Source organism: Aulonocara stuartgranti, assembly GCF_965226115.1.
Source record: "Aulonocara stuartgranti genome assembly, chromosome: 16".
Lineage (NCBI taxonomy): Eukaryota > Metazoa > Chordata > Actinopteri > Cichliformes > Cichlidae > Aulonocara > Aulonocara stuartgranti.
In genome coordinates, this window is record NC_138952.1 from 3,063,729 (window position 1) to 3,086,300 (window position 22,572).

Consider the following 22,572-nt stretch of genomic DNA (forward strand, 5'->3'; position numbering starts at 1 on the left):
AAAGAACAAAATTAATATTACATGGAGGAAAGATTTTAGGAAGTACAAGAAAACCTTTCTGAAAGCAGTTGATTCCCAAAGCTCCAAAGCTCCTCCTCTGGCAGGTTGTGATTATAAATTTTAGCAGGCAAACAAGAATATTTCCTGCATATTTTTAGTTTATATTAGTTTGTTTTACAAGTTTCCAATTTTGTAAAATTATTTCAGTTTGTTTTCATCTTTTTTCTAAACGTCTAGTTTTTATTTTTGAATCACCCGTAATGTTTTTGGTTTAGATTTCATTAGTGATAAAGGTTTTTCATACAGTACTTACCATTATTGTCCATTTTTCATTTAAAATCCTAAGAAGCACTCAGCTGCTCAACAATGACGTCTCGCTTCTTGCTTTAAAACGAATGACTCAGGATTGTTGATGATTAGGCAGGATAAAACTTTATTGATCAATAAAACATTTCTCTTTGACAAAGAGATATTTCATTGTTTCGTTTACATAAATAAATAGTGATTACATCATCTGCAATACCACCAATGTCGATATTGTACAAACAATTATGTCACATAGTCTTGATTTATTGTAAATTTGGTTGTCTGTGTGTGTGTGTGTGTGTGTGTGTGTGTGTGTGTGTGTGTGTGTGTGTTTAATGCATTTGTAACCACTGAAAGTGTAAGGATTTTTTACAAGCCCATGCAAAGCCTATAGCAACAGAGGAGTGGTTAGTATTGCTATTATAATCTCATGAAACTCTGCAGAATTGATAGTTTGATGCCTTTTCTTGGGTCAATGGGAAGTTCATTCATCATTACAAGCACACCAAAGATACACACATTTCAACAGAGCTGACAAATGATCTGAATGATTTGGCACAGTTCATTAAGCTACAGAAGTGGTCATATTTCTGACATGTTTCAATGAAATAATGAAATGGTTTTCGTGTATCATGCCATTCTTCAATTAATGAGAGGTTTGTGCAACATATCATAACAAGATATTCATGTTTCAGGGTTCCTGTTATTAAGAGAGATGGAGAAAAATGAAAACAAAACATTTTAGATGACTTAAACGCAACTGCAGTGATCATCAGTTACATTTGACATTTTTGGCATTCAGTTGTTGCACAATCCCCACGACTGGCAGCAGCGAGTGCAACACTTTCAGAGACTATCCGTTGCTAAGGAGGAATCGAGTAACCAGGGCCTCAGTCGCAGCACCCGGACTAAACATTAGGGGGGTTTGAATGCACACAACAGATGTGGCATGAAAATAAAAGCAAGTGCAAAGAAGAGAGGTAGAAAGGATTTTGCTGCCAACTTCAAAACAGTGTCCACTTTATCCAACATAGCAGTTTACTTTAAATGAGCAACAGAGCTACTGTAAAGCATGATGAGTTTGTTCTGTGCCTTACACTGTGGCTTTAGCATGTAAACACTGAGCTTTGCTAGTAAAAGCCATTGTAAAGATTGTCTTCTATGCATTAAAGAGGGAGAGGGGCATTACAAATCAGTGTGCTGTTGGTGAGTAGAAATGGTGCGAGCTGAATCACACCTTCACTTTATATCTTAATCATATTCTTCACACAATGAAACTAAAGATAATACCAATAATTCTGCACCACGTCCAGCCGACTCAGAGTTGATAATTACAGTGCAGAGTGGATGTAGGCCTCTCCACAGCCAGTGCCCAAGGCTTTCAGCTGGGGATAAATTTACACGACTGAATATTAATTAAGACTGCTGTTGTGACAATTCCAGCCACAAGAGGGCGCACATACATCATGGCTCCACCAGCTGAATACTGAATATGAGTCTATATGTTGCTTTTAAATGCCCAGTTTTTACATGCTTGGTTATCTAATATCTGAGCTTGTAATACCTACAGTATTATAGTAAAATATTAGCGATTTGTGCTAGCAGGTAATATGTGGACGTGATCACCTGTAACTTTTTCAGCATGTTAAAGAAATTGTTTTTATAAGTGAAGTTTGCCTTGGACAGCATTGCTGGAATCCACCTACATCCAGTCAGATATTTTCACCTACAGTGCAAAAAACTTACAGTAAGACTCATCATTTTATGTCAACGATAACCTACAGTAATATGTAAAACGACATTTACAGTATATGCACACTACGGAGTAAACATTTGTAATTATACGCAACATTGATCAGTCTGTACTTTAACTATATATTGTCTACTCTCACGTCAGCCGTACAGCACTGTGACGATGTGTGACCTTTTGATACTGATGCACCCAAACAATGCGGCGAACATATTTACAGACCGTGTGCTTCGTATTTACATTCCATTCATTGCACGGAGTAATGACTGATAACGGAATGGAAACATGCAGGACAAAGAGGAAGCACAGACGAACACTGTCTCTGCCAATGACATTTTACAGGCTGTGTGATCTCTGACACTGTGCTTAGAGCCACCGCTGCTTTAATGGTTCAAACATCGTGCTTACAGACAAAATGAGGAGAATAAGCGGCATTAATGAACCTAATAAATCCCAGACCAAATTAACAACATAAACAAATGGGTTTGGTGCCCATGTCGTCACGATTCATGAGTTTTAATTGTTAGTCTGAACACAAACATGTCTGCTTTTCCTAAAAATGACTTCACTATAAGCTTTAAGCAAAAGGTTAATTAAATAAAGCACAGCCTAAGGTTAGTCAGACCACAGCTGAGTGACAAATTCCACATCGAGCAGTCTGTGTAGCATTGTTTTAGGCTGCAAGCTGCTTTGGAACCCACCATCACTGCTCCTACTCTTTGCCATACTTTCTAAATTAATGCTATCTTTGTTGTTCTGTGGCTCTGGTACAAATTGCTGCACACAGAAATAAAAAAAATTTCACTTCTAAAGTGATCCTTTCTGAAATATTGAGCAGAGTGTGCAGTGTAATATAAATGGGAGAAATACATTGAGATTTGTGCTCTTATGTTTCATTTTATGACAAGTGCTTGTACTTGGTGTCTCCAGTCCTCTCTGTTTCTCGTTAGCTTTAGGTGTAGCGTTCGTAGGTGCTTTTGTGTTCAGAGGTAGCAGCATTTGCTGACTCAGCATGCTCTGCCTGAGTCTCTCTCCCTGCTTCCTGCTTCCTCTCTCGCTGTCTTCCCGATACAAACTAGGAGGTAGAAAGGCTGCACTGACATGAGGAGGGTGATGACAAGTTTTCATTTCATCTCTGTCCTATGTGCTTTACGATAACCAGAAAACTACAAAATAAATAACGAAATAAGTTAGCCGGCAGCCTCCGTTTATTACAGGGTCACAAATAAAACACGTTCCTGAAGCGAGTTTTGGGATAACATGCATTATTTTCACTTAAGCAAAACCTACAATCTTTCCTATTGGTTTGAAAAAAAATTCAGCTATGGCTTCAATGATGTCCTCTTAGCAGCAAGTGATGTATGTCCAACTTGAACAAATCCAAAGCAGTTCTTGAATATTTCTTCTGTTTTGTGTCATCGTTTCTTCTTTTTATTGGTGCTTTATTGTACAAAACGCAAAGACGAGGAGAAATAATCAGAAATACTTCCTTTATAGGAGGATACTCTTCCATCACGTCCTTCTCAGAATCTCTCAGGTCTGTGTGTGTGTATGTGTGTGTGTCTGACACATGTATTAATCTTTAAATGTATGTACAGTATGTACAGATTGTGTGTGTGTGTGTGTATACATGTCTATGGGAGTGTGTACGGTCCCTGTCAGTGTGTAATGAAATGTGGATGAACAGGTGTATGAAATACAGAGAGAGGCGGGGCAGGAGGCACCCAGGTGTGCAGGTGCGTGAGTATGTTAGAACCTGCTCGTCTGGTCGGCACACAGGTCTCTCATTCAAAGCGCTCGTAGTTCCTTGTCTGTCTCACACGGGGAACCATGTCCTTCAGGAGCCTGTGGGCAAAGAAACAAATTCTAATTGTAAGATACGTCAGCAAAAATGGCCGTTCATGCAGGCGCAGGTACAGAGCTGCTGAGCTGTATCGGTGCCATTAGCATCGTGTAAATAATGCCTTAATAACTATAAAAGATTAAAGATTTCAGATTAGACACTGCTGCTGCTTCATGTCTTACTTGACCCCATATGCCAAAATAATAAGTCCCATTAGAACTCCAATGGTGGCATCCAGAAACCAGACGTCAGTATGATGCTTGAAAACTTCGGCGCTGATTAGAATGGAAAATCCCATGATTGCTCCAACCAGAGAATTAAACCCTGAAAAACAAACAAATTTAGGTGAGGACAAATAAAAAACAACATTTCTGTTAACAATGACAGTCTTTTCCTGACCTTAATGTAGTTGTTTTAGTTGGACAGATACGGTGAAATGAAGGACCAACATGTTATGTGTGGTGGTGGTAGCTCACTCCGGGCCACAAGGGCTGGTGTCCTGCAGGTTTTAGATGTGTCTTTGATCCAATGCAGCTGATTTAAATGGCTAAATGGCCTTAACATGTCTTGGAGTTCTCCAGAAGCCTGGTAATGAACTAATCGTTTGATTCAGGTGTGCTGACCCAGGGTGAGATCTAAAACCTGCAGGACACCGGCCCTCGAAGCCTGGAGTTCCCCACCCCTGATTTAGAGGACCTGGTGAGAAGCAGCATTCCCTCAGAGAAAGGATTAACAGGTGGGATAAAATATGAACATGTATCATCTCCATTTCACTTTGAAACACAAACTAAATGTAAACTTGTATGTATGATCTTTAAGTTGTATCAATATCCATTTTAAAGGATAAATCTGAAGCTACAGCTGAGCTTATGTATATTCTTCTGGTAGGTGTCGGATCAACATTTTGCAGCTGTTTTGAAGTCCTACATAAATGGCTCCACACTACATATACTGTGTTTGAATGACCCTTTATAGTGGCTGATGTTGTTCTTTATAATTACATGTGTGAAAGCTAGCACGGTGGGTTATTGTCTTGCCTGCAGTAAGTGTAGAGTCTTGTGGGAAATAAGAGGCTCAGAGAACAGCAACCTCAGGTTTATTGGATTGATGCCCTGTGTGTTTTGAGACCTGGGGATAGCAGTGTGTGTTTGCCAGAGACACTGTGTGTGTGTGTGTGTGTGTGTGTGTGTGTGTGTGTGTGTGTGTGTGTGTGTGTGTGTGTGTGTGTGCTGTGCTTTTGTTCAGCTGAGCACGTGCCTACGAGCAGCGGGTCATCACAAACGACATTTTTTTCAGTTCATTTGTGTTAGAAAGTCACACAATAAACACAAGCAGGCATGTTCTGGTTTGCAATGTTTGTTTCAGCTGCGTGTGTTTTATTTCCTTTGGTTTAATGTGTTGGCACAAATATTCTGCTTCCAAAGGCTTTGATGGTGCAGATGTTTTAAAATGCCACAGTCATTTTGTGGGTTTGAATTATTATGAATTGATCTAAGAATAATAACTCTGTTCTGACTTTTCATTTTAGTGACGATTTTTAGTTTTTCCTCATTTTGAGTGAGTTCATAGTGAGTTCTCTGTTTTTGTTGTCTCCATCTCATTGATGTACCTGGTTATGTCCATGCTTAGGTTAATCTCCAGTGTCAGTTCTCTTTTTTGAGGGGTATAGAAAGAGAGATTAAGGGGTTAGCGAGCTTTGTCAGACTTTTCTGCGTCACAAAAGTGAGTAAATCACGTGGTAACTTCTGAACACATAACCTGATTCAGGTCATGGGTTTTGGGTTAAAATCTGCAGGAAGTGCCAAGTTTTCACAAATTTTTTATGTACTGTTTGAGTGCCCTTTCATGTGTGTGCACCTGTGTCTCATTCAGCCCTGTCCTCCTGTAATCTGTTATTATTCTGTGCAGTTTATCCTCAGACTGTCTGTGAATTGCTGTTTTTGATACACTTTGTTAGTTTTGGACTTTTTTGTTTCAGGTGTGTCTTTAAGTAATTAGATTCTGAATCCTGCGTCCTACATTTGGGTGCTGGTTCCTGCACTTCACCACCACAACATGACAGAAGCTCAAAGAGCAGATAAAATATGGTGCATACACTTAATCCAAGAATATTAGCTTCCTCTGGCTCACCTAAAACCCTGGAAACTTCTGACAAGTTAATGCATCAGTGATACTAATCCACTCATAATTAATGTCATTCTGAAAGTGGCCACGATGCTTCATGAAAACTGTTGTGTATTTTGTAAAACTCTCGTATTTTTCATTCTTATGTTATCTGTGATATCATTAGAACTTTGATACGTTTGCTGTTGTTAGAAGAATTTCACTTGGTAGTTAAAAATTTAATCATACCAGATGGAAAATGTTGGGTTTGAACAACTTAATTACGATTTTATTAATTCATATGAATATACCAAATAAATGCACATGTTTTAACTCCACTCTAAGTCTCCCTCTTTAGGGACAGTGTCTTCCCTCTTGATAATTCAAACAACTGAAAGTTGCTTATGCTTTAAGTCACCTATCTAGTTATCTAGTCCCTCGTGCTCTTCTGTTGTGTTCTTCATTTATTTATAGTCATCAGTGTCCGTGCATGTGTGTGTGTGTGTGTGTGTGTGTGTGTGTGTGTGTGTGTGTGTGTGTGTCCTACCATCAGTGATAAGTGCCCGACTAGTCAGCACTCTTCCCAGCATGAACTTGGCCACAGCCAGCACAGCACATGTGAGCCCACTCACTATGGACACACTAAAGAGGAAGTCGTCCTGGGGTGAGACACGGGGGACAAAATATAAGAGAATATGGCAATATTTGTAAAAGTATGCAGAGTGAAATTAAAGGTTTCATCCTAAAAAACAAACAAAAGTTCAGCAAAAACACAGAGGGAGCTACTGTATAGCTGCAGAGCAGGAACCAACAGATTGTGTGACCCATAAAGCTTCTGTCAGCTCAAGCATTATTAATATATACAGGCTCGCCTTGGTGCATCAGCCCAAGGTCATACAGATGAAGTGATGTGAGCTTTGGGTGTTTTCAGGTTGTGTCTCAAACAGACTCAGCAAAAGAAAAAAAGGAAAATGCTTGACTCGAGAGCATCCACCTTTCAGATTTAATTGACCCGCAGCAGGGACTGAGAGCCGGAGATGAGAGGAAGAGAAGAGCCTAAAGGACACGTCTGAGGGGGAAACAGCCACATTGTTTTTGTTTTGACTTTGCTGTTCTCCACCAGATTTAAAGTCACAGCTATATCAAACATATCGGGATATTATAAAGCGGCATAAACTACCTGCTAATAAAACCCCAACTGTATTAGAAAAACATGCACACAAATCAGAGTAACTGCACTTCAACATTTAGGAAAACTAAAATTTTGGAAACGGCTGATTCCATCCTCCTATTTTCAGATGTTAATCTCACCTGCTGGAATCTTTTGAGTAGATTTACAAAGTTAAATTAAAGGCATTAGGCCTAAAATGCTGTTGTGGGCGAGTGAAAAACAGACGTGGCTCTAACAAATGTTTTTTTATTGCAATTAATAATAAACTATAATTAACAATCAATAGTTGGCTCTATGTAATGTAAGGAAGCAGTGATCAATGTCTTTGCTAGTTAGGTCTCTAAAACGAATTTGTTTTTTGTGTTGTATATATTTAGCTGCATTTGCTGACTGATACTTTCAGTCTTAGTGACTGATTGGTATCAGTTTGTTTTATTACAATACTAAACAGATGCTAGTAGATGATCAGTTTGACCCCATGTAATCCCAGCAGACCCTCATCCAGTTTCAGAATTGTTGGGAAAAGCCACTCACTTGTTCCCTTAGAAGATGCTTATTAGTTAGTGTGCAGAGAATCATTTTTACAAGGGCAGCATCGTACAACAGCAACCTTTGCAAAGAACAAGAAGTATTGCATTGTAAGCAGATCTGTCCTCATTTTATCCACTGTACAGTTTTTGTAAAGTACACCCTCTTTATGTATTGCTTTATATATAATTTATGTATCAGGATATGATAAAAAAAAATGAGCAGCTATTAAAATGAGGAAAATAAAAGCTCAGATGAACAGCAAAACAAGCAAAACACATTACACAGTGATTAAGCGAAATAGAGGAACAGTGTTTGAAAACTAAATACACTGTTTGCATAGAAACCAAGAGAAGTAGCAGAAGTTTGTATGAGTTTGTAGGTGTGGACCATTCAGCTGTGTGTTAACACAGTGCCAAGGAGGGGAGACATCAGTAATACAGACACTGAAGACAGTCTTCTGAGGTGAGGATTAACCCAAGAGTCAGATTGTGCAATGCTCAGAGAAACTGCAAAAAACCCCAAGAGCTACATCTCAAACTCCACCGGCTACTGTAGCATGTTCAGGGTTAAAGTTTATGAATTAGAAAAAGACTGAACAAGTATGGCTTCAAAGGGTTACCAGGAGAAACCCTCTCCTCTGTGAAAAAACAAGGCAGCACAGCTTAAGTTTGCAAAGCTGCAAAGGACTTGAGCGCCTTTGTGTGGAGCCACTGAGGTGACCAAGTGTTCCAGAGTCAAATCTGTCTGACATGCTGGTGCAGATGGGGTCATGCAACAGGACAGTGATTCTAAGCACAGCAGCAAATCTACAACAAAATGTCAGAAAAAAAGATTTAAGAATTAAGATGTTGCAATAGCCCAGAGTCCAGATCTCCATCTGATTAAGATACTGTGGCAGGACCTTAAAGAAGAAGAATGACAAACGTCAGTGAACTGAGGTAGTAAAGAAGAGTGGGCTAGCATTCCTCTACGACCGTGTGAGAGACTGACAAAGTTGTAGAAACAATAATTTCTTCCAGTTATTGCTGGTAAAGGTGGTTCTACAAGCTCATGGGGTGTACTTCGTTTTTCACACTGCTTTTTATATTTTGGCTCAGTGTTTGAATAAATAACTAACGACCAATATGTCCCATGTTCGTTTTTCTTAAATCTGAGGTTAATCTCAGGTTGCATTTACAATGGCGTGTCCAGCGGGGTGGCCTGGGGGGGCACAGGCCACCCCCCCAACCAGACTGGCCACCCCAGGTGCCACCCCAAAGGCAAAACAATAAAATTCAATCAAATATCAAATGTCCGATTATGTTTTCACGGTGACGCTCAGATATCCGAGTGTAAGTGAATGCAGCATCGGCTTCTGCGCTATGTGCATCACGTTAGCAAAGGTAGGAGAGCCAAGCACGAAAGACGTCACTGCAGGAAACCATTTTTCGGTGAAAGAAAATGAGGACAGAATAAATGTCCCGGTAAGTAATATTAAGTTTGTTGAGTTTAGTAAACTTCGGCGAAATTAGAATACCAAGGAAAAAAATAACACTTAAAGAATTATTGCAGCCGTGGAATATTTCAGACAGTATGCTACAGAGGGGAGCTAACATAAGAGTTATGAGTTATAAGATGTAATCTAAGTCGTAACATTGCTGTATGGAGCTGCAGATTTGGTTGCAGGTTAACATAGCTGGACTGGCCATCGGGCTTATTTGACTTATTTTTTATTTATTTTTGTAAGGGCATGAACAATGAGAGGTGGTGGATTGGCCAGATGCAGGTCGATGTGTAGAAATAACTCCGTTGTTTGGTGGTGGCTATGGCGGGGCTTCCACAGAGGCAGCAGGTGGATGAGGGAAGGGGAGGCAGGAGGAGAGCCCCGAGGCAGCCGCCAGTCCGAGTGTCAGGTGAACTGAACTTCAGGTAAGAAGTTATGACCTGCAGTCTATCTGGGTCAGATATGAACTAAGTTTAGGTGGAGTTTATTTTCGTTGTGCTGACTTTTTACTGTCAGTTGCAATAACTCATACTGCATTCTAGCCAGCTTGGAGTTTTTATACAGCTGTTCGGTTGCTATGATGTTACTGATAGTGAACTTTATTTTATTCATAAGGTTAGTTAGTAGAGTTGCCAACGGCTCCTTAAAAAAATGGAATGGTCCCTCAATCAGAGAAAATATTACACGTTTCGTATCGAGCTGAGAAGAGACGCAGTTTGTCCCGAACTTCAGCTAGAATGGAAAAAGACACAAAGCTGGATTTATTCTGTCTTTACGCTGCACAGCTGCCTCTTCTCTCATCCTCCCTCTCCTGTTGCTACTTCAATCATGAAACTGATCGATGATCAGCTGATCGGCTTTTCTCTCTTGTTTATTTATCGCCCACTTTGCGCCAGAAAGACGAAACCAGCAGATGTCACGCTAAACAACAGCAGCACGTTTAAGCTTGATCGGCTGTTGTTAGAATTTATTTAATATTAATTTCTAGTATCAGCTGATGTTTGCTGGAGCCACAGCTGTAAAGCTGCTGGTCATGATGTCGGTTTGGATATCTGGTGAGAGGGAAACGTGAAGACCACCCACCAGGATCCTTTTTTATGTAGCTGACAGCTGGTAACTGTGCAGGGGCGGGTCTAGCAAAGTTTTGCCAGGGGGCCAGGTAGGGCATTAACAGGGAAAGGGGGCACAAAGAAATACTTTTCTTTCCTATTCTCATTTAAAATATCTAGCTTTTATTAAATAATTATCTAAATCTTACAACCAAAGTTTTTATCTGACGTAAAATGTATAGAAATCATACATATACCAAAAAGACTGTACATCACTGTCACAACAGGGTTTGTTTTCATTCAAAGGCTTTATGGCTTTAATACCTGGTGGGTCGGTCTGTAGTCAAAATGCCCGATTTTCTGTCCCAGTCCAGCCCTGCAGGTTATACTGGCAGTGTCACCATGCCAGCTGAATGTATTTCATCATCAGCCAGTGTTGTTCTTTATCAATATTACCAAAGTTTACCATAAGGCAGCATATAAAGTATTTACTTGCTTTCAGGTTTTATTCAAATGTTAGTCTTTTCAGTTGTTTCTCCACTTTTTTCCTGTTTCAAAATCAAACACCAGTTTGTGAGAAGATTATCTTCTTTTTTTAACAGGCAGAGAAAGTTTTGCATTGGAATGGCTAATTTGTCAATTGTTTGCTACAAATGTTCGTATTTTAATATTCAAAAATGTTTTTGCCCAAAACATATGTGCAGTATATGTCAGTAAAAATACTATGCAAATATTGCTGTCCTTGAATGCTGAGTAAACACTGACAAAGCACTGATTGTATCTCTTGTACTTTATCAACGCAGTATCTAAAAACTTTGCACCGTAGTGGTTAAAATCTCATTCTAATAAGAGTTAAAAGTGCATTCGGTTATTAGGTTTATAGGATTATTGAATTATGGTTAAGGGTTGGTAGAATTTTTTTTTAAAAACATTATCTGCCAATTAAATCTGCCACCCTTCTCCAAATCTGTGCCCCTACCTGGCCCCCCCAACAAAAATTTTCTAGACACGCCACTGTGCATTTACATAACTTTACATACTTTATGTCCTGATATGTTACATTTTTAGCCATCTGTGCCTTTCTTACTCCTACGTATTTGACATAGATGGAGTCACTTTTGTCCTTTTTCAGAAATCTGACCACACTGAAGTATTTTTGCATTTCATGAGATAAAAACAATCATACAGTTATATATCTATAAAATATATTTAATATACATTAATGTCAGCACAGTCTTGGTCTGAGACCTTTATGTGGTGCATCTGTAGTGTTTGCTTTCATAAGGCAACAAGAGGTTTCCTTTCCATTGCAAGTATCTCCCAATAAATCCATAATTAAAAAGTAAATTTCACTTATATCTCTGTGTAAAGTGGATAAAAAGCAGCCTGTCTGTGACTGCATGGTGTGTACTGTATGTATGTGTTGCATGGCTATGTGCTGCTCTCTCTCCCAAGCACAGAGCTGGTGGGGGCCAATCTCATCTCTCTGTGTTTAATCAGGCACTAGACACCGACAGCCTGCCATGAGAGCGAAACCAAGGACGTGACATGAATCCAGATTCCCTTTCTGCAACCTGCATTTACACAATATGAATTTACAGACCAGTACTTGTTCTTACTTACTACTGTTTTTTGGGGGGTGTTATACTGAATGTGTTAGTAAGGAGAAAACTGGATAAATAAGAAGAAGATGAGATCCTTCCATCCTTCAAACTCCTGTATTTAACCAAGGAAAGAAGCCAATGACAGTGTTTACATAAAAATACAGAGCCAGATGGCTGACATCACTCTTAAACAAACTGATAATTAACCAGATGTGAGTTATTCACTGAGAACCATTCATTGCTTTTTATCCTCTTACAATGTCAAATACACCAAGAGGCCAAATATTAATAGAGTACATGCATGTTTATCATAAATATAGAGCCTGAAATGGAACAAAGATTGATGCTGAAAACACGAGACACGTCAAAGAAATGTCCCAGAGACAGGCAGCGGTAATCGGCTCGTGCTGCTGTCAGGAAGGTCCTCTGAGACCAAACAGACAGAGTTTCTATTAACATAATGGCACTGAAGCATCACACACAGGCTGCAGAATAGATGCAGCCGTCTCTTGGCTGTACCCACTTCAATCTGTGCTAAAAGGGGCTTCAGTGACTCAATTTTTGTTTTACTTTTTATTTATGTTTTTGTTTTTTCGCTTTATCCCAGTTCAAACAATTGATTCTCATGTTGTTTAATTCATTGTTCAGACTCTATTGATATGCACAGCAGTTACAGTTTTGCTCTATGTGTCAGTTTTCTAATTGGTCCACTGCTGCTGGCTTTTAATGTCCTGCTAATTTATGCCACTAATGAAGCAGTTGGTGCAAAGAGAAGATTCTCTGCCTGGAATTGAACAAATTAAGACCAAAATGTGTCTGGGTCTAAATGATCTTAACGAGATGAAACTCTGAGGTGAATACACGTAATAACTATTAAGAGATCACATGAAAAAGCACAGAGTAAATGCCAAGAGCAGTGACTCTTCTGGAACATTGAACAGTTACATGCATGCACTTGACAGATTATGAAATGAACAACGCCCTGTAATAAATTCTTGTTTTGTAGCATTTGCAACGTTTTGGTGTTGGGAAGTTGTTTTAGAGAAATGTTAAAATACACCAGCTTGGAAAACAAAGATTTTGGTACTGGCAGAACTTTTCTCATCTGTTATTATCCAAAAGGAAGACTTTTAGATTGTGCTGCATTTATGTTATTTAATTTTATTAAATCAATGTTTCTGAGACAAAAAGGGTGTTTGTACACTAGAACTAGGTGTATACCCCAAAATCAAAAAGTGCCTCACTCCATTTCTTGCACCCTGGTGATTCCAGAGCATCTTTGTGAGCTGGATAGATACGTCGACACGCTGGTAACCTTTATGGACATCTGAGTTGATGTTGGACGAATGTCATTAGCAATCACTGTATTGTTTTTCATGTCATTCATGCATTAATTAAACTGCAGTTTGCATGTAAGTGGTTTAATAACTTAGTTGTGATGCTTTACAGCACAGGCACAACTCTACTGCAGTCTTTGCATGTGATATTTTTCCTGCCCTATATCCAAAATATTTCTCTCCCTCTTCTCTGGTTAGTGAAATGGACACATGGTTAGGGTTAAATCATTTACACACCAAGAGGGTCTCAAAGCTGAGAGTGAGAAACATTCTCAGTCTGATGGTGAGAGAGCTGGGCTGTACCCCAGCAACAGAAAGAAGAGACTATTTTGGGACCTTATTCATACTCCTACACCTCCAGAGAGCGGTGGTGGGGGAGGTGGAGCTGGCATTAAAGAAAAAGAGTGTCTGTGTGTGTGTGTCTGCGCATGTCTGTGTCAAAAACAAAAAGCAAACAAACGTCAGGTGGAGGGAGACATAAGCTCTGACGTCAGAAGAACAGCAGCGGAGGGCTATAAAAAGAAACCTTACTCACAGTGATGTGTGTGTGTGCTGCTCTGTTTGTGTGTATGGCACTAGAAAATAAATCATTATCCATCATTACAAATATACACAGATCACAAAAAACATCCTGTTTATGTCTATATCTCCAGAACTGCAGCTCTGTGAGGTGTTCCCGGTCTGAAGCAGTCTGTTTCTATTAGCAACAGGGTCACGGGTTGCGAACGGTCACTGAGCTACAGCTGCAATAAAAGTTCATGCTGGTTCTCATAAAAGCCAGAATACACAAAGCATCAGAGTTTGTTGTGTATGGAGCTGCAGACCAGTCAGGGTGCCCATGCTGACCCCCGTCCACCACCGAAAGCGCCGACAATGGACACGTGAGCATCAGAACTGGACCACAGAGCAATGGAAGAAGGTATGTCAGTCTGACGAATGATGATTTCTTTACCGGGTGACTGTGCGTCACTTACCTGGGGAATGCCTGGGAACAGGACACACCATGGTGTACCTCCTACCTAAGCATTGTTGCAAATCATAAACATCCTTTCATGGAAACAGTACTCCCTGATGGTTGGTTGGCTGGATGGCTGTATCTATGAAGCGCCTTGAGGCGACTTATGTTGTGATTTGGCGCTATATAAATAAAATTGAATTGAATTGAATTGAATTGTGGCCTCTATCAACAGGATAATGTGCCACCAATCAGAAATGGTTCAGGAATGATTTGAGGAACACAACAACCAGTTTGAGTTGTTGACTTGGCCTCCAAATCCCCCAGATCTCCATCAAATTGGGTATCTCTGGGATGTGATGAATAAAGTAGTCCAATCCATGGAGGCCTCACCTCACAGCTAACAGGACTATTGCTAACATCTTGGTGCAGATACCACAGCACACCTTCAGGGGTCTAGTCCACGCCTGGACAGTCAGGGGATCAACACAATATTAGGCAGGTGCTCATAATATCATGCCAGATTGGTGCATGCATGTGAATGTGTGAGTATAGTATGTGTTGTGAGCCACACACTCTAGTCACATGTACTTTTTCTTTAAAAAAATGTATTATCAGTGCACAAAAACACAAAGGCCAAACATTAAAACATTATTCATAATATATCATAATATCAGAAAAGATCACCATTAGAAAAGAGCCACAGCCAGTTCTGAAGTAAACAGTTTTTTCATTATTGAACTCAGTTTACTTGTCATGACATGTACTGAAAACAGATTAGATACACTATATTAGAGCATGATGCCTTCTGTGGCTTCCCAAATTGGAAAAAGTAATTTTCACAATGCCATCAGAGCGGGCTGTTTCCCAGAGAAATGTTCTTCTATTTGTTGAGCTGGTCTTACTTCACTGTGATTGGCTGAACTATTTCAGAGTTCAGTTATTAGACCACATAAATGGGACTAGTGGAGAGTGTCTATTTATCTTTCAATATATTTTCAGTTTTACTCTGAATCTTTTTGCAGTTTCTGCCAAATAAATGCCAAATCACTCGCCCACGCATCCTTTGAATCCATTGCTTTAAATTGTTCTCTATGCAAGATTTAAGACAGGCTTTTTAAACCCACTCACTATGCAATGAAAATGTATCAGTCAATATTGGAAAGTTATGCAGAGTTATGAAATCAGTGTTCAGAATATATATTTGAGGGTTTGTCAGACCCGACAACAGTAACAGTAATATCTGGTTGCATTATGTAAAATACTTTTTAGGGAGGTTAGGGAGAGACAAAAATCACAATTACAATCAATCACAAAGCTGTAACTTTCCTTTATCTAAATTACACAAAGAAAGTGTCGGTGCAGTGTGAGCCAGCGTCTGTGTCCATATAGTGTGTGTGCATGTAGCCTCACCACTTTGGGGGGCATCCTGGTAGCCAGATCGTGGATGGCCTTTCCAAGAATACAAATAGAGGAGAGAACGAACACAACCCCAAGGACGACACATGCTCTGCAGACAAACAGGCAAAAGAAGAAGGTATGACGATTACTGATGTTGTAATAACCCAAAGGAGCTTAAAGGGGAGCAGCAATGCTTTCCTAAGGTCTTATTATTTTTACATCCATCATGATTGCTGCTTTTGCATTTCACAACAAAAACATCTTTCACATAATAGTTTCAGTGTTTGACAGACATTTGACAACATCTTTACATTCTTTTATTTTTAGTGATATTTGTTAAAAACATGGCAAATAATCAAAAAGTTCCAGCTACTGGAACCTGCACGGGTAAAGTATGAATGCATGAAAAATGTCAACGAGCAAACAAATAATGGATGTGCAGAGATGTTGCATAGACACTTTAACATGTCTTGATCACACAGGGCTAATTAGGGGAAGTAAACAGCTGGGAAAAACACAGATGCATACAGTTAAGGTAATGAGATAGAGGAAGTAAAGGAGCAACTATTACAGAAATACAGCCGGAAATAAAAAATAAATCCCAAATCGAACTTAACATACGGGAATTGACACAGGAAGTGGAAAGAAAACGTGGAGGGAAATAAATATATAATAATACAAACAAGCAGAAGGACTCAAAATATATAACAATATGCACTAGGATGAAAACTGAGCCAATAAACAAACTAAAAAAAAACAAATAAAGAATACTAAATAAACAAAAACCCAGCACCCAAGGGCCAAGACTGGGAACCATGAGGACATTATTTTGGTCACTACCCAGAGCTCATGGCCATTGGAACATAGACTGACTGATGGCTTTGCTTTCACACTCATCTCTCTTCACCCCATCAGATCAACGTAGTATCCTCATTACTGAAAACACTGCACCGGTCCATCACTTGTTCCACTCTCACTTCTTTCATGAACAAGACCCTGAGCAGTAGCGGTTTTTGGCGACACGGGCGTTTGCCCGGGGCGGCATCACGGGCAAAAAAAAAAAAAAAAAAAAAAGATTGCTCGTACTCATGCTGCCCCGACATCAGCCAGCGCATATTGGGAATGCCAGAGGCACCGATCGGCTTTCTATCGCCCATTTGCTGGGAGTAAGGGCGCCCTCCGTGTGCGAGGTGCGCCTGCTGCTTGTGGCACAGGGAGGAGAGGGCGGGGCGGCATCTAATAACCAACTCGCAAAATAAAACAAAATAAAACAAAATAAAAACAAGCCAACAAACACAAAACACCAGACATCATGATACAGACTTATAATTTGCACAGATGTTTTTTTCGAAATTCTATACGTGAAAAGTGAGCGCGAGAGCCCTCGGTGCGCCTGCTCGCAGCTGAAGTCAAAGTAAACTTTATTGTCATCTCCGCTACATACAGTGCAGTATATAGAGAGATGAGACGACGAGGCTCCAGTTACAGCAGTAAACAAACAATATATATCTATAAGAAGAGTAAGAAAATAAATATACACTTTAGGACTCGGGGTAAAGGGATCAACAACAATTTCAAATTTCAAATTTACAGTTTGATGATTTAAAGTCTCACACACAACCTGTCGGCTGCTTCCAAATAGAGCACATTTCATTCATAATGTTGTAAATCTAAGCCCATCATGTATTCATGATTTGAATCCTGGGTTGTGTGAAATCTCAGAAATGCACCTTAGACAAAGTGAATCTGTGAACTAAGGTGTAGGTGTGTTAGATCATGTTGTGGTGATCCTCGGGTTGGGGGATTTGTGTTCATACTGGAGTGCAAAATTAAAACCAGTGGAAGATGGACAAGAAAAGTTCAAAGCCATCAGGTGCTCAGTTTAGAAAAACTAGAAAAGAAGAGGAGGAGAAACGATACAGGTAAGCAGATGTGTGATTGGATAATGGCAGGTCATCCTGAAACAATCAGAATCAGAATACTTTATTAATCCCTGAGGAAATTATGTGGATTACAGTTGCTCCAAGAAGAAATGGTAAAAATAGTAACAGTAACAAACTAAACTCCAAACATTATGTTACAGATTTTACACATTTAAGAAATAGCACTAATCAGATCAGTCAATTATAAATATCAAGGATTAACAGAGGGGATTATAAATAAATATCAAGAAAATTGACAAGAATATTACATCAGAGTAGAAAAGAGCGTGTGTAAAAAGGGTGTAACTATTGCAGGGGTGCCAGAGGGAGTGCCCAGGGCGCCAAACAGGCTAGGACCGCCACTGACCCTGAGAAACCCAGGGCAGCAAGTTGTCCCTATGTTGAATCATATTGGGAGGTACCTGATGAAGAACCACAAAAATCTGAGAGGTGATCCTGAGGCCACTAAACCTGTCTAGAAGCTAGTCCATAAAGGTGGGATTAGAATGATGACCTCAGTGGCACTATCAGTAGTAGTAAGCCTATCCTTGCATCTTTTACATGAACCAATCTCCAGGAAGTAAAACATCTTGCCTCATTTGCAATGATATGCTCACACTTTTTTCTACTTTTCTAACATTACACTTTAATTTTCTACAGAAAGAACATTAATATAATATAAATTGGGTGTTTTGTGGTTTGTGTGTGTCTCTGCATCCAGCTGACAGCACTAACAGAGAAAAAGATCCCGCGTGTGCATGTGAGTCACTCCGTGTGAGTTAATGGACAGTGGAGAGGCAGCTCGGTCTTTCATTATCTGTAACACCTCTGAGCTACACAGAGGTGTTCTTGCAAGACAAACAGGGCTCCATACAGCCTGACAGCTAATTGATTCATTCAGCTAAGCCACAGCAGCCCTAAAACCTGGTGGATTAACGCACGTGTAGCAGTGACACATTTACAGTAACGACACACAGTTAATGGCTCATCAATAAGGATTCACTTCTCTCCATCCTGCAATTTAAGAAGCACCTTTTCTGAAATTGTTTAATCTGGGTATACTGAACATAAGCAAGAGCCTAACGGGGAAAATTATTTAGACCTTCAAAGGGAAGATTAAATTAAAGCTATCGTGGCAATATTCTCTCTACTGGAACTACGGATTTTAAAATTGTCAAGTATAAAAAAACATTTAAAAAATCCACATAAAATCAAAAACAGACTGCAACAATTTGCAAATCTCATAAACCCAAATAAAACATAGAAAACATAGCAAATAAGACACTCATTTTGAACTTGATGGAGCAACAAGCGTCCCTTCTTCTTTGAAGAACTGTGTAAACGTCTGCGAACTGAGATTCAAGCTGCTCAGCAGTCCTGAGTCTTCTTTGTCATATTTTTCTGTGTCATGATGCTCCAGATGTTCTCAGCTGGTCCAGGTCCAGACTGCAGGCAGGCGGGTTCAGGACCCGGACACCCGAACAGTTTAGTATTGTCTTGCTGAAATATGGTCTCATCTGGAAAAATGTCATCTTCATGGGAGGACATGTTCCTCTAAAACAGGGCTGGGGGAACTCCAGGGCTCAAGGGCCGGTGTCCTGCAGATGTGCAAAACGCACATCTGCCTTTCCAGGTGTGCAAGCATGCATGCTTTCCAAAAATAATTTCCACTTTGGATTTGTTTGGACCTCAGAACACTTTTCCATTTTGATTGAGTTCACTTTAAATGAACTTTGGTCCAGAGAAGACAGCTGCCTTTCCAAATCCTGTTCATGTGTGGCTCCTTCTCTCCATGTTGGAGCTTTAACCTGCATTTGTGGATGGCACAGTGTGCTTCTGAGTCCATGCGGTGATTTCTATTGAAGAACAACGCCTGATGTTATTGCAGTGCTGCCCAAGGGCCCAAAGATCAGAGAAAATATTGATTTTCAGCCTTGTCCCATTCACACAGATATTTATTCTAATATTCAGAATCTTGTGATGATTATGTACTGCAGATGATATTTATAGTCTTCATAATTTTCTGTTGAGGAACCTTATTGTTCTACTATTTGTACATGTAGTTTATTTGCAGTTTAATGAACCTCTGCCCATCTTTACCTCTCATAACCTCTGCCTCTCTAAGATGTTCTTTTTATATCATGTTACTGACCGGCTGCCAATTAACCTCATTAGTTCGTCCATCTGTTTCTTTATAGCACAACTTACTTCTCCTGCCTTTTCTTCCCCAGTCCCAACTTTGTTTGAGTTGCTGGCATCAAATTCAAAATGAGCTAATAAACATATTTTTTATGAAATAGTAAAATTTCTCACTTTAAACATTTGATATGTTTTCTATGTTTTATTGTAAATAGAATATGAAATCACTGCACTCTATTTTTATTTATATATTACATAGGATCCGATCATTTTTTAAAATGTAATTTACTACAGAAAGATAAAATCATATGCATGAAATGACTGGATTGCAGGGGAATGGGTGAAGTCCTTTCACAGCAGAGGTGGGATTCATGGGTAAAAGAAGCCAAAGAGTAAAGATGAATGAACAAATAAATAAAACATACAACACCTGTGGTTTGAGAGTTGTTTATGATTCCACCCTTGTATCGTTGATCAAAAGATAAAGTTTTGTACTCACATATACTCTCTGTGTGCAGAGTGCACAGCTGCTGCATTGCTGTAGCGCCACAGGACGATGGCTGATGACATGACATCCAGCGTGGCATCAAACTACAGAAACGAGAAGCAAGTAATTAGAGAGAAAGAAGTGAGGAAGGTCAAAATTATCCATTGGACCTATACCACGACTCTTTAAATGATCAGATGTCCAGTAAGACGTGTAGACAGCTTTAAATAACTTATTTGTGCTGAAAATAAAACCACTTCATTCTGAAATCCCGTGGAGGAGAATAACGCATTTATTTCAGCACAACAGAATTTCAGCGGGCACATGAACTGACTCAGGTTATGTATGAATAGGGATGAGTGGATGTAAGGATTTAAGAGTCTCATTAAGGCTTATAGTGGAAAAACTGCAGGAACCACTTTCAAGTTTGTGCACCACAAAGAGCGAAGTGTTGATGTTTGGCAGGAAAATCAAAGCCATAAACATCATTAACGCGACAACAGTAGCTTCATGTTGGATTCAGGACTTCTCAGGGACAAACTTCTCTCCCTGAAGCCGGATCACAAAATAAAATCGTTATTAGTTCATTTTCAAATCATAAAATGTAAAAAGTAAGAAAAGGATGACTCAAAGTCTCACAGAGCTATCGATGATAAGCTGCTATGATCTAACCTCTTTGCATTGGGGCACATCCTCTTATTTTCTTCCTGCTTCTGTTTTAAAACTGTCATCTGCAGCCAAGCAATTAAACTGCTAATTAAAATCCAATCTTTAAGGAAGAGATAGCTAGCTCTGCAGATTATGGTTTATAATATTTTAATCACATTAGGCTAATCACATCTCCCTCCCTGGGCCCGGGTGTGGATATTGTAATTTTCACCTTCACTGCCATTACGTCATATTTTTATGATAATTCTCAGTGATTTCCTCCTAATAAGATTTCCGCTGTGTTCTAGTGGAGATCTGTTTAGCAAACACAAGAAGCATTTTGACATCCAACCACAGCGCCAGCCTCCAGTCCCTTCTCTGCCCTGTTACCTTGGAGACAAAAGGACCAATAGGACTTTGGTACTGGGATTCATTAATAAATCACTAGCACCCAAGTTATGACTAATTGATCAATGCAAATAGAGAGAAGAAAGGGGCGGGAACTTACGGCAAATCCAAATGCTGACGCGCTGTGTCTCATAAACGATACAGCTGTGGAGAGAGAGACGGACTGTTTACATCATACAAGTCTTTATCCCTTTTTAGTCACACTAACATATATGCACATGTGATTCAGCACATGTCACATGCACGATCAGTAGGTTTGTGACGCTAAGTGGGAAACAATGTGTTTATTAAATCAGCATAACAAAATGAAAAGCGACTGTGATTAGATGAGTTATTTCTTAAAAAATCAACACTGATATTCATAAATGTTCTTCCTTTCTATTGAAATCACCAGCACCTCTCACATGCATACACTATATCACTATATCTAGAAACAGGAAATTAAAACCACTGGGTTAACCTGAGCTGGAGTTCAATCAATAAAGAGTTGAAATCTAAATCTTTGTTTATTGTATTCCGTCTTTTTGGCAAATGATTAAGCAGAAAATGCAAGTGCAAAAAAGAACAATTACATTTTTATTTATGATACCACTTATGACATGTGAGCAAATTAAAGGAGTTCTTGGCAGGTTGAACCTTCATCTGATCCAGATTTTTACAGCACTGTCCTTTATAGTCTATAATCCTACTCAGTATCATCCAAAGCAGAACAACAAGCATTAAAAACTAATAGAAAAACACACAGCTCATGTATGTCCATCTGATGATGCTCCAGGCCATCCGAGTTTGATACGTGTAAACTTGGCATGATTAACTGTCTATTAACAACATTAATGATCGGCTAACGCAACATGAAGTATCCCTCGAATAGGATTAAAGGTTTTGTCATCCTTTATCTACCACACCTGTGCTGTTCATCTACCTGTCCTGGTGTGCTGTCCCCTCTTTCTGTGTGAGTGTGTGTGTGTGTGGTAGTGCATGTGTGTGTGAGAGAGAGGGAGACTCTCAGGGGACAGCACATGGTCAGTTTAATCACCATGGCAACAGGAGATTTGAGGGCAAGATGGCCGTTGGTTTGAACTCAAAGCTTTCATCTATTGTAGCGGAAGCCTTTTGGCCATTTCTGAGACTTTGATGCTTCACAGTGTCAGGTAGGATGTGACCTTATTTGACAAGCTTTAATGACTACAACTGTGTTACAAACTTTTCAATTCTTTTGATGCCCCCAGTATGAGGATAGGATCAGGCTTAGCTGTGCTACAGCTATGCCAACACTGTGGAGAAGAAAGGATGGAAAAGCTGAACAGGAGACCGAAGATAACACGTGGTTGCTCACACATATGCTGTCTTTGTGTCTGGTTTTGTCCCAGATAGCATCACCCAGATTCTCCTCTTCATTCTGAGTCACGTTCACCATCTTTCACGATTATCTGTG

General features: G+C 39.6%; 1 protein-coding gene across 1 annotated transcript in view; it reads right to left on the bottom strand.

The window, feature by feature from the left end:
- Nucleotides 1–416: 416 nt before the first annotated feature.
- Nucleotides 417–22,572, bottom strand: part of LOC309690786 (transmembrane protein 163a-like) — a 66,211-nt gene continuing 44,055 nt past the window's right edge. The window contains exons 3-8 of the mRNA XM_082508148.1: nt 21,238–21,281; nt 20,094–20,185; nt 15,546–15,642; nt 6,550–6,661; nt 4,082–4,223; nt 417–3,901 (exon numbers count right to left, since the gene is read on the bottom strand). Coding sequence (XP_082364274.1) covers nt 3,841–3,901; nt 4,082–4,223; nt 6,550–6,661; nt 15,546–15,642; nt 20,094–20,185; nt 21,238–21,281 — 548 coding nt within the window. The 3' untranslated portion in view covers nt 417–3,840. The remainder of the gene's footprint in view (nt 3,902–4,081; nt 4,224–6,549; nt 6,662–15,545; nt 15,643–20,093; nt 20,186–21,237; nt 21,282–22,572) is intronic.